The sequence below is a fragment of the Myotis daubentonii genome, chromosome 1 (assembly GCF_963259705.1).
Source record: "Myotis daubentonii chromosome 1, mMyoDau2.1, whole genome shotgun sequence".
Taxonomy (NCBI): Eukaryota; Metazoa; Chordata; class Mammalia; order Chiroptera; family Vespertilionidae; genus Myotis; species Myotis daubentonii.
In genome coordinates this window covers 5,108,737-5,121,310 of record NC_081840.1, presented here as the reverse complement: position 1 = coordinate 5,121,310, position 12,574 = coordinate 5,108,737, and the positions used below count along the sequence as shown (strand labels likewise).

Genomic DNA, 12,574 nt, shown 5'->3' with positions numbered 1-12,574 from the left:
CTGGTCCCCGGGCCGCGGTCAAACCCTTCTCCCCCACCCCCCTTGTCCTCGCGGGCTGGAGATCAAACGGGTGACCAGACAGCTGTCTTCCCAGTCTGCCCGGGGGGGTTTCAGGTCCTGCCCTGGGCCTGGGCGAGGAGTAGTGGGGTTGGGGGCAGCTTTTCTGCAGGTGGCAGGAATTGTCAGGGGTGGGGGGCGGGAACTGGGGAACCCGAGTATCTTTGGAGATCCGGCCACACCTACTTCTGGGTCAGCACGCACAAGTTCCTGTCCCACGTGGCGCACCCCTGCCCAGGTACCCCCACACTTCCCACAGACCCTGGCCTTAGAGGGAGGAGTTAAAGGGGCGAGGTGGTGGGATTTGGGTGAATACTGTTTCCAGAATGAGACTCAAACCAGGTCTCAGGTCCCCCCCCCCCCCCCCCAGTATGCTCTTAACTGTCTTCTCTTAGTATCTCTTATTTTGTCCACTTCGCTGGACAAAATATCAGGACTTATATGGAGACACTTTTTTTTTGAAGTTTGACCCCAATCCCCCAATAAAATAAAAAGTAAAAACAACCAAGCTCTTTTCCAGGGAGACGAAGCAATTGACCATCACCCCCAGTCGGGGGGCCCACCCCAACTCTCCAAGAACTTTTGGTGGGTGTGGGTGCGTGCGTGGGGACTGGCCTTGATTCAACTTCCACACACACTGCACTCCTCCCCCCTTCTCAGGGGGTCCTGCTCCCTGGAGGGGAGGAGGGACAAGAGGATTTTAAAATTTTATTTAAAAATATCCTGCCCATCGTCCCCCCCACTCCCCACTTTGCGCTCCCAGTGCAAGGGGAGGAGGGTCCTGACCAAACAAGCTGTTTGCACGTGTGGCCGGCCTGGACTGTGGGTGTGCGAGAGAGAGAGAGAGAGAGAGAGAGAGAGAGAGAGAGAGAGAGAGAGAGAGAGAATGGTGTGCTTTCTTGTTCTCTTACAGGGTACAATGTTAAAAAGCCACCGCTAGTCGCCCCCAGTGCTCCGACTCTCTGGGTCTTTTTGTCTCTCTAGTGCAGATTAAACGTCACGTCCGCACTTGAACTTGAATTTTATCCCATTGTACAGAGGCAGCCCCAGCCAGAGAGAGACCGAGAGCTCCCAGAGAACCCGGACTCCGCCATCTTCACGTTGCCATCTATAGCTCCCAGTCCGCGCCCGCACCGACCCAGGCGCACTGGGCGAGCCGCCCCGCAGCCCAGCTCCCCCCGGGCCCGCGGCGCCAGGGGAGCGCGGGGGAGCGCTCGCGGGGACCCAGCAGCCTCTCGGCCGGCGCCAGCCTGCCAGGTGAACTGGGAAGGAGCCGCTCCCGGAGTCCCCCCTGAACCTCGGAAGGGTCAGTCTCCGAGAAAAAAACCAGGCAGCCCGCAGAAAATCCAGAAACAACCGAACCCGGGCAGTTTTCCATTGCTTTGGGTTTTTTGAGGGGGCGGGGTGAGGGGGTACGCGACAAGTCCCCAAGTTTTCTTTCCTTTTTCTTTTTCTTTTTCTTTTTTCTTTTTTTTTTTATTTGTTTGCATTTTTTTCTTCTTCCCCCCTCTCCTGGTAGAAGTGCGCTTTCCACCTACCAGACCCTGAAAGAAAAGTGTCAGGAGCCGGTGCAAAATCCGGTTTAAGTCCAAGAAGACATCTGGAAGTCCAGGAGGCCAAGCAGTCTGAAGAAGTGCAAAGGATTTTTTTTTTCTTCTAAAGAATATATTTTTAAGGAAACCAGCCAGTCCCCGGCAAGCAAGAGCAGATTTTTTTTTTTTTGCCTCTTTCTCCTATCGAGGTTTTTCTTCTCTTTTCCTTTTTGCAAACAAAACAAAAAACAGCATAGAAGAAAGAGCAAAATAAAGAGGAAGGGGAGGAAGAGAGGGCAAGAGAGGAAGGGGGCAAAAACCAAAACACCAACCCGGGCAGAGGAGGAGGCGCGGCGGCGGCGGCGGCGGTGGCGGCGGCGGCAGCGGCGGCGGCGGCGGCGGCGGCGGCAGCTCAGACCCCCGCCCCGGCTCCCCTCATCAGAGCAGCTCTCCGGGCGATGCCAGAATAGATGCCGGGGCAATGTCCCGCCGCAAACAGGGCAACCCGCAGCACTTGTCCCAGAGGGAGCTCATCACCCGTAAGTGTCTGCGGCGTGCGCGCGAGGGGCCGGAGGATGGGGCTCCGGGCGCCCGGGGCTGGGGACGCCGAGCCGGGTGCAGCCGGGCCGGGCGCCCAGGCGGCCCGCGAGCTCGCAGAGGCAGCGGCGTCGGCCCGGAGCGTGGTGGGGGGCGGGGGTCCATAGGAAAGTTTCTTGGCAGCCTGGGGAGTCGGGGCGCTGCGCAGTCAGACGCGCCCCGGGCTCTGGGGCCTGCGTAGCGGGTGCTGGGCCGGGGAGGGGGCGCGCAGGCTGGAGGAGGTGTGTGTGTGCGCGCGGAGCCGGGCTGGACGCTCGCCCCTCCGAGCGGCGTGTGTGGCGGCGGCGGCGCTGGTGGCGGGGTTTGGAAAGGAGGGGGAGGGGGCTAGGGGAGAGGAGGGGGAGGGGGAGCTGGGAAGTGGGGAAAAGTTGGCGAGCGCGTGGGTCCGCGCTGACGGCGCGGGCGGAGGAGAGCGGGGTGCGCTCTGGACTGGGGGCGACGCGGGTCGATCGGCGGCCGCCGGCTCTGAGGCCGGGTCGCTGCACCCAGCCCGGCAGGGCTCCGGCCACGCCGGTCTTCGGATTCCGAAGCCGCCGTTCTCACCCCTCCTCTCGCTATTTGCAAAAGAATCCAGCTGCGCGGCTGTTTGCCGGCTCCTGCACCCCCACCCCTATCTCCCCACCTCCGCAGTCTCCTGGGATGATCTCCTCTTCTTTCCCCCACTCCAAAAAAAGGTGGGGGTGGGGGCGATTGGGGGGGGGGTTGATGAAAAATCCCCGCCACGGGGTGGTGGTGGTGGTGGTGGGGGGCAAAGATTGTCAGCTAGGAGTGGGAAGCGAGGGATGTGCTTGTAAATTACTAGTAAAAAAAAGAGAGAGAGAGAGAGAGAAAGAGAAAGAAAAAAAAGAAGAAAAGGAGACCTATCAATCTCTTACCCATCCTTCTATCCAGCATCTTTCATCTTCTCTATCTAAATAAACAAGGCAGGTCGCAGGGGAAAGCCATGGGCTGAAATCCTGTGGATTTCAAGCCAATGGCGGGGCGGACAGAGTCAGGCAGCGGGGCAGCGCGGCGGCAGCTTCCAGCGCCCATTCGGGCTCATTGGGAGAAGGAGAAGGCGGGCGGGCGCGGGCGGGCCAGGTGCCGGCTTTGCCGCGGAGCTCGCCCCCGGTGCCCGCGCAGTTGCACCGGGAAGGTCGGCTGCAGCGCTCCCGGCCCGGCCGGCCGCTGCTCCGCGGCGCGGGAACGTTCCCCTGCGGTCCTTTCTCTCGCGGTGCCTGGGTCGCCGTTGATATATGTATACATATATTTAAAATTATGTTGCAATAGAAATAAAACATCCTCTGGGTGCCATCGAGACCGCGGTCAGATTGTGTTCCTGAAATCCTCCGGGCGCCTGGCTCCTCGGGCTGGGGCCGGGCTGCCCGCGTGGAGCTGGAGACACCGCGCTCCCAGTCGCCGCCTCGGCCGCGGCGGACTGGCTGCAGGGCAGCGGAGAGCCGAATATTTATGTTATATTTTAAAAAATTTAAATAAATAAATAAATATATATATATATAAAGGGGTTCTCCCCTCCCCTGAATTCCCAGCATAGAAGCCATCTGCTCGGAGCAGTTGCTGCTGCCATCGCTCCTTTGTTACAGCAGATACCTTAGTAAGAATTTGTGGATTTATTCTTATTTTTTTTTGGGGGGGGGGAGGAAGGTAATAGGTATCAATGTGGGGTTCACCTTGGGAGAGGGGTGCCTTTGGAGGGAAGGACGAGGACGTCTCTTTTATTTTGCACCATTCTAACCTGAAAGAGGACTTCCCGGTTGCATTTAAAACAAAACGTTTTGCAACCAGATTTGAGCCTGGCTTGACCCAGATCCTCCTTTTTGCCAGTTGACATTGTGCCCTTTACCGATAATCAATTGCTTCTCACCCTGACCCCCCCACCTTTAGACAGATAGTGGAGTGGTTGTTAGAATGTCTGTACTTGCAGATGCCTAATCTCTCCAGGAGGCAATTTGCCCCACACAGCTTCTGTATAATGGCAAGAGTTGTTTTTGGGGAGGGGAAAGTTGGGGTGGGGGGTCTGGGAAAGGGGGAGTCATGGGGGTGCATTGCTAAGCTAGCAGCTTCAAAAAAGCAGCCGGGCGTGTTTGCAGTTGTGTGTCAGGGGGAAGAAGCAGGTAGGTTTGCTTGGCTTTTGCTGGCTCCCTTTCTGGCATTCCTGGGTTTCTGGGAGAAAGCCGGGACCAGGAGGACTGGAGGCAGCTGGGTGAGGGGGCCTGGGGGTGCCCGGTGCGACATCCTTCCATGTCTCATTTGTTCTGAGTCTCTCTTAGCCTTGCTCAGAGCGGTGCTGGGGAAAGCCAGCGCGGGAGCCCTGGCAGGGAGGGAAAAGGGAGGCAGAGGAGGAGGGAGGTGGGGACAAGGAGGCCAGAGGGCAAAGGGTATCCCGCCTGCCTCTCAGGGCACAGGGAGTCCAAAGCATGTGCAGGGGTTTCAGCGGGGAGAGTGGCCCAACCAGTTTGCAGACAAGGCTATTTATTATCCGCAGGCAGCTGGCTCTTCTGTCTGCCCTGTGTCACCGGGAGGTGGGAGTCCGGGCTGGGGAAAGGCCAGAACTGGGTGCAGTTTAGGCTGCACGGGTCTGTGCATGTGTCCCTCCACGATGCTGGGAGCATGGCCGGGAGGTGCGCTGGAGCCCTGGCCAGCAAAACGGGTGCTGTCACAGCCCCCACCTGGAGTTCACATTTCAGATTTTAAATGTGAAAGGAACCCACAGCGTGGTCCAGCTTCCGTTGGGTGGCAGCCGGCCGGCCTGGGGAGCAGCAACCTGGGGTTCTTCAGGGATGATGCAGCCTAGGAAGAACTGATGGTCTGGGAAACACCCAGAGCACAGAAAGAGCCTGGGTAACCTTGGGGTGTCGGGGGGAGTCGAAGGGCTCCATGATGAGCTGGTTACATTTGCAGACAGGACCCCTGAGAAGCGGAGGGTGGTACGAGGAGTGTGGGAGACAGCTGGGGGATGAAAACCTGGGCTTCTGGTTTGTTTCAAAATGTTTGACCCAGATGGAGATGGCTTTTCAAACCGGAGGACAAGACACAGCGATGAATCTAAAAACAAACGCAAAACAACGCAGTGACGATAGTGAAGAGGGTTCCGGGAAGAGCGGCCGGGGTGAGCAGGCCGAGGGAAGGGCCTGGAGCCTGTGGTGCCACCCAGGGTGAGAGGCAGGGCACGAGCACCCGTCCGTGAGGAGCTGAGGTTTCCCAAGAAACTGAGATGCCTGCGGTGCATCACATCACCCCAGGAAAGGGGAGATCTCGACAGCCCACCAACAGGTTTCTGTGGGAGATGAGCCATTTTCCACGAGAATTCACGGTTTTGTGAAACAACTAGAGACCCAAGATTTGACTCCGAAGTTCGGCTGTGTGAGTTCCACGGGTGCCTTTGCATTAGGCTTTGCTGTAGCTGTCGGTTTGGAAGGTGGCGGTGCTTACCGGGATCGTAACCCCCCAGGGTATGGTCGGACATCTCCAGTTGTCCGCCGATCTTTCAAAATTGGGCCTCTGATCAATATCATAAGCTATAGGCCCTTCTTTTTTTGCGGGGAGCGGGGGGTAGCTGGTAGGGGGAGTGAAATCTCTCTCTCCCTTCTGCACAGAAGGAAACCCCATATCATTAGAAGTGTGATATAAGTCAGCTGCTCTGATTCCACGGGAGAATAAGATGTGTTCGTCAAAGGTGTGATGCCGGGCTGATTTTAATCATTTGTAATTCACACCTGAGCGAAAACAGCCGTGAGCATATTTTAACAACCCCTAATATTTTTAAAGGTTTTCTCCCCCCCCCCCCCCGGATATTATGTACAGATGCCTATTTCTTTTTCTTTTTTGAGGGGAAGAAGTTGCTATCTGCCTAGGCTCTGGCCTTGGTGATTTTTGTCTGGCCTTCAAAATATTTTATAACAGAAAACGAGTCATTTCTCAACGGCTGGAGTGAATGCAGTTCGCTCTGGTGAACCCGGCCTCAGGAACAGGGAGGGAGGCTGAGGGCCGAGGGGTGGATGCGAGGCTCTGCTGACCACTGTGCGGGACCAAATGGGTCCTCCTGGCGGAAGCAACGGCCAGCTGCGGGTGCCTCTGACAATAATTAGCATAATGTCTCCGTGAGATGGAGCAGGCCAAACGGCCCCTTTACAGAGATATCCGTTTCCGACTGTGGAGTGCACCGGTTTCCAGCGTCTTATCAGAACCGGGCTCTTGGCACGGCCTTTTCGCTTAGAACGCGGCTTGCACTAGCCGTCCCCCTTCTCTTTTCATCTCCCTTCTCCATCGCTTTGCAATCTCTGGTGCTTGTTGTGATAAAAGACTTTCCAAAATAAACTTTCAGATGCATTGGCTTCTGGTGGATGGATGGCAAGCCTGAGGCGCCGAGACGCGCGTGGCGCCACTAGGCAGCTAGGGGGCGCTCGGCGCCCGTGTCATGTCTGGGCGCCTTGGCTGCAATGGCGAGGAATGGGCTTCCTTGGGCGGCTCAGGCCCTTTACGTGGCTGCAAAAATGTCTTAAGTGTGAAGTTGTAATATTGATTTTCCTGCAGAGATTCGGGCCGGGCAGAATGAGAGTATAAGTTTGAGAAATCTATTTCCAAGCGATCAGCATTGATTTACAAGCCCTCCCTTGGCAGGTGGGGGCAATTTTATTTTCTTTCTCTTCTTTTTTTTTAAAAACAAACAATTAAAAGGGTTAGTTTGGAATGGTGCGTTTCCCCCAGACTAGTCTGTGGTCTGGACTTTTCTGAGAATCCCCCTCGGCTCCGAGGCATGCCTGACCTGGAGTGGGGTGGGGGGGTGGGGGCTCTGGGAGGAGTGTGCATCATGCTGTCCCTTCCTAGGCTGCAGGTCACAGAGGCGGGGGGCAGCTGAGAACCACTGCTTTGGGGAGTCGGGTACCTAAAACGGCTTGATGAGTGGAAGTCCTTTTAGCTCAGGTTTGATAACACTTGGACTCTCGGTTCCATTCATTAGGTTCTGTTCCCACTGTCCTAAGGGACAGGGCATCATTCCCCAAAGAAATAAAATGCCAGCTCAAATAACGCGTGAAACTTTGTTCGGAAGGAGGGTATGCCTGCTGGACCCCACGTTGCGAACCCCTTTCACCGCAAACGGGGCTCGCAATGGATGGCTTTTAAAGGGACCGTGTCTCCCTTCATGTGCGGTCTGGTGCTGGGGAATGTGTGTGTGCGTGCGTGTGTGTGTGTGTGTGTGTGTGTGCATGTGTGTGCGTGTGCTTTTGATCACAGCATTTCTGCATCTGTGATGGCTTCTTCTTCAAGTTGAAGAAATCTGGAGGCAGCACCGTTCACCCCGAGTCTTGTGCCTGAGTTCAGTATCTGGGCAGAAGAGGTTGCCCTGCGACAGGAAAGTGTGCTTTATGCTAACCTGAAAGAGAAATAAATTAGGTCAGACAAAAGCCGAGCGCTGTCATCAGCCGGAGGAGCCTTCCCTCTTCCGCGCAGAGGGCCGGCAATTTATCTGATGATTTCTCTACTTCGTTTAATGTTTGCGTCGGGCCGGTGGTAAGCGTGGCGCAGCAGCGGGCTTATCTGACAACGCGGAGATGAGGCGGCCCCATCACCTGGCCGCCTGGGGCTGGGCAGTGGCCTCTGGCCTGCAGAAACCGTTAACAACATTCTCTGTAGAAATCCCCAATCCTGTGCCTTGGAACTTGGGGGCGTTTCACAAGCTGTAACTCAGTACAGACCACAGATATGACAAAGCTTGAAAAAAAAATATGTGTCTATGGGGGAGGGCGAAGATGAGGTTCTTGACTTTTGGGGACTGGCTCCTGCATCTCCTGCGGCTCCAGGAAGGCTCCCCGGCTGCCCGGTTGGGCCCTGCCTTTAGCTGAAACTCTCCAAGGACTGGGCTGCTCGGTTGAATGCGGTGCCACATTTGGGAGGACAAGGGAGAAGAAATACGCTTTGGGGACTCTGCCCTGCGCCACACGGTCAAGTTTTTGATGCCACCGAGCAGGCTCCTCTGGAGGGGGTGTGAGCTGGAGGGACGCGGACATGTTTTTTTAATGGGGTGAGGGCACAGGAGAATGCCGGCGATGCACGTCTGTGTCATCCAGCTCCGGAATGGCTTTGTCACTCCGGAGCGTTCTTTCCGTGTGTCCTGTGTCTGCCCCCACCCCGTGCTCCCCACTCCCACCAACCTCTTCTTCCCAGGGAGCCAAGCGCCATGGAGATCTGCCCCCCCCCCCCCCGCCCATTCGTTCTCCCCTCCCCTCCCCGAGCCGCGCGTGGACTGCCTTCCCTGAGCAGTGGTTTTCCCAAGGCGAGGATGGGAAGTGCCGAGACCAGGCTATCTGGAGGCACATGAAAGCCGGGGGGCACACTTCTCGCAGGAGCCGGCGGTGGGGGTGGGGGTGGGGGTGGGGGGGACAGCATCGTTTTTTTACTGGCGAAAGTGACACCAGATCGGAGGTTTGATTAATGGCGCTACCTTCACGGGGACTTTTCGTCCGGCATTTTGACATATGCAAGTCTTTTGTGTAGTTGGTGAAATTCAAGATATTCATGCCTTTTTTTATTTCTTTTTCTTTTTCTGAAGCAGCCGATAATCTGCTTGGGTGCTGGATTAGGGAGGCTGCGCTATTTTACTCTCATGAAAGCCCAGACCACACAAAATTAAGTGACTTAAAAGTTTAAAAAAAAAAAATTCTCCTTTTTACATAACTTTTTTATGACCCCCTTCCACTGAACTGCTGAAATACAAATACATTTGTTCATGTTCTAATGAGTTCTCCACTAAAACAACACAGGGGGGAAAAAACCACAAAACCCACGGCAGAAAGTCGAATGCCGATGTTATTGTGACTCACGTGGGCTTCAGAAATGGAGGTGCTGCTCAGGAAAGAGATGGGGTGGCTTGTAAGTGTCGACCTTGGGCATGAGGTGTGGAGAGCAGCCTGTGCCTGCGATCTTGGCGTCTCCCTCGGAAGGCCCTCCGGCTGCCGGCGGCCTGCAGCCCCTGTCCTGGGCGGGGGGGCCCCTCTTTCTCCTGCTCAGCACCTTTGGGAGAGCGGAGCATTCAGTGCAGCAAACCTCGGCATTTGGCTGCAAACGATGCTTTTCTATCGCATCCTGGCGAGCCCTGCTGTGGCTCTGAAGAGGCAGGGCAACTGCAGTTTTACAGGATCTTCTGAGCGTGTTTAGGAGGATTTCTGTACATTGGGGTACAACTTTCTTTTTTTTAAAAATTACGCTGACTTTTATTTATGAAAACGTAGGTCACTCCATTCTTTGGTGTCATGGGCTTGGCTCTTTTTCCCAGAAACCTTGCAGTCGTGGGCAGGATCTGGGAGAATACCTGGACGCTATTTTCCTTTTTCCTGTGGTCCTCTTTCTGCCTTTGGATGTGTGAGACCCGCCTCACGCATCTGGGGGTTCGAGGGAGAGCTGTATGTGGTGGTGGTGGTGGCGGGGGGAAGGTCGGACTAAGTCTGTAGAGCAAGTGAGGGTATTCCCGGGAGCTGTTTTGGATACGCTGAAGCGTCCTGGCACCAGGCGGGGGTGTGTAGGGCCATGTGTGCATACGGGCTCCTCCTCACCTCCTCGCACTGGCCCATCTGGACCTGCCCCCTGGCTGTGTGGCTGAGGTTCTTTCCGCCCCCCAAACCTCCTGGATGAGGACTTCCGACTTCCGGAATGCAGACCGGGCCCAGGCCTTCCCCGCCCCCCTCAGCCAGACCCCTGGTCATTTTCCTGGGAAGGGAAAGCCACATGGCAGATAAGGCCGTGTCCTGGCAGCCTCCTCTCCGTCTTCTGCCCAGATGTCAGAATTTTGAAAATTCCCGTCTGAGGTGCGGTGGGTGTGGAGCAGACAGGGCCTCATAGGGGTGGGGGTGGGGGTCCCAGTGGGCACTGGCCTGGTCCCTCCTAATTTGAGGGCGGTAGGTAGGGAGGGGACCCCTTTGGGGTCTCAGGGAGGCTCAGGGCCTGGGCCACTAGCCCTGCCACACCTGGAACAGGCGAGGCCTCAGACGTCTTTGCAAGAGGGCGGGTGGTCAGCAGAGAGAGTCCATCAGAATGACCTGCCCTGCTTGGGCCCGGCCGCTGTGCCCTCCCAGGGTCCAGCAACAGCCCCGAGCCCTGCTGGCTGCAGGAATTCGGTGGGGAAATGCACTGGGACCTGGATTGCGACCCTCGGATCTGTCCTAACCCTTCGTGGCCCCGGAAGGACCGTCCTCCTAACGTGTGACTGGCCAGGCCAGTCTCCCCGCTGCTGTCCGGCCCTCTGCCCCGCGCTCATCACTCCCTGTGTTGGGGGAACTTCATCGAGCCTCTGAGCCTCTTGCTGCGCCTTAAAGCGTCATCCAGTCACAGATCATGTTCTTCACCAAGAACGGATTCCTCCCCTCTCCCACCCCCCCGCCCCCCCCTCTCCCCGCCTCGCCGCGGTTGTTATTTTCTCTTGGATCCAATAAATTAAAAATTGATGGCAGCTCAGAATGTGTTGTGCTCCGCGGAGTGCGCGTGCCGGTTGCGTTTCCGCGTGGTCGCCTGGAGTCCGGGCCCCTCCCTGAAGGTTCCCGGGAGGGACAGAAGCGACCCCTCTGCAGATACTCATTCGGAAATGGGCGCGGGTCTCAGGACGCCAGTGTGGAGGCTCCCGTCGGGTGCCGAGCCGGCTGGGTGGGTGCTGCACAGGCCTTGTAAACACGGGTCCCCGTCAGGGTGGCGGCGGTGACGTGGGTGGCACACGATTTTAAGATCCTTGCACCCCTCCCCCCACATCCATCCCTGTATCCCCCCCACCCCCCCACCCCCATTCCTGAGACAGTAATTCTGTGTATGTTCCTCCCGGATTGTGGCTTAGCCACGGAAGACAGAGGGTTGGGTTTGAATCACTGCAGGGTGAGGGGCACGCAGCCCAGTGCTGCGTGTGCGGGGATGCTCCTGGGACCGCAGGCGCCCGCCTCTCCCTCTGGGCTGGAATTCCCGGGAGGGCAGGTGCAGGGGCAGTTGGTAGAGACCCACCCTGTGGGCGGGGCCCAGGGGATCCTGCGTGGGGGGGATCACCGGCCAGGTAAGGCCCAGCTAAGCCCGAGCAGCCGCTGGGGCCTGCAGGCGGCCTGGCTGGGCCCGAGTTAGCCGTGCCTCTGCCTTTCCGTCTGCTGCCCAAATTCCTTCGCAGCCCAGCTGAGGCGCGGGAGAGTTTGTCTTAGGATCAAGTGCTTCCCCCGTGCACTTAATGTCCATTATTATTTGTGAATCCTGACTTCATTGCTTCTAAATGCATTCACCAGCTGGGAGGAGGCCCTGCCTTGTAAATAAAATGCGGTTTTGTTGTAAAAGAGGGTGAACGTGCTTTGTGTGTGTCTGTAAATATGTACTGTTCGGCCGTGCACTTCAGGATTTAACCTTTCGGGGCCCACCCCAGGCCGACGTGTGCCTTTGGGACAGCGCCCTGGGCACCCATCCCCCTCTCCTCTTAACGAATCAGACAGTGTGGCCATCTCTCTACCTTATTCGGCCCACAGCAGTGAGGGCAGCTGTGTTTTCCAGGGCTGCCCGACTCGGGGAGCTTCCCAGCACAGCCCCCAGCCCCCCGGAGGGCACACCTCCGCTTTCACCGGGCCCAGGTTGGCCCAGGCAAGGCAGGGGCTGGTCTGCAGGGCCCCGGTATTCAAAAAGCTGCCTTGGTTTGACGGTGTCTTTTATCTTTCCTGGTGCTTTCTCGTCTCTGGGTGGCAGTTGGGACCGCTCTGCCTGCCAGGCACAGGCTGGTTGTCTGAGGCGGTGCCGAGCTGTGCGGCTGGGCGCCCACCGGACAGAGGAAGCAGGGTTCCGAGGGGCCAGGCGCGGCCCCACTCGGCCCTTCTCTAAGCCTGGCCAGGTGCCTCTCTCTCCTTTTATTTCTCCCATCAGTGATGCAGTTCTGAGAAGGGACGCACACACGCGCTCCGCACACCTAGCTTGGTATCCGCCTGCCAGCGGAAATGAAACCACAGCCTGACGTTGGGGTGTCTCCCAAGGCCTTGGGGGTGAAGTTTTAAGGCTGAGGAGGCCGTCTTGGTCTACCCGCTCTGACCCAAACAGTCAGCAGTTTGGGGGTGCCATTGCCACGGTCCTGGGAAGTGTCTCCTGCGGCAGGCCCCACGCCCCAGGAGGCGGGGAGAGGGAGCCCCATGGTCGGGCGGGGTGAATGCCCTCTTCACTTGGAGTTTTACTTTCAGCACTGGAAGTGGGGGGAGGGAGGCTTTCAGGTGGGTGTTTCCTGGCCTCCTGGCCTCCCCTGGAGGCACTGTGCTGGATCCTGGGTCAGGAGGTGGGCATGGAGCTCAGAGCTGTCTGTGGCTCGCCAGTGGGCCCGGCTGCCCGGGTGGGTTGGCTGTGAGGGGACTGGAGGCGGAACCTTGAACTGCCGCGCAGCGAATGGAGTGGGA

The 12,574-nt window shown here is 57.4% G+C and overlaps 1 protein-coding gene across 4 annotated transcripts in view; it reads left to right on the top strand.

The window, feature by feature from the left end:
• The first annotated feature begins 931 nt into the window (after positions 1 to 931).
• BCL11B (BCL11 transcription factor B) overlaps positions 932 to 12,574 on the top strand; it is a 92,133-nt gene continuing 80,490 nt past the window's right edge. For 2 of the 4 annotated variants that reach the window (XM_059686140.1, XM_059686135.1), the window contains exon 1: positions 932 to 2,128. In XM_059686140.1, coding sequence (XP_059542123.1) covers positions 2,071 to 2,128 — 58 coding nt within the window. In that variant the 5' untranslated portion in view covers positions 932 to 2,070. The remainder of the gene's footprint in view (positions 2,129 to 12,574) is intronic. The other 2 variants (XM_059686123.1, XM_059686130.1) reach the window with 2 other exon arrangements.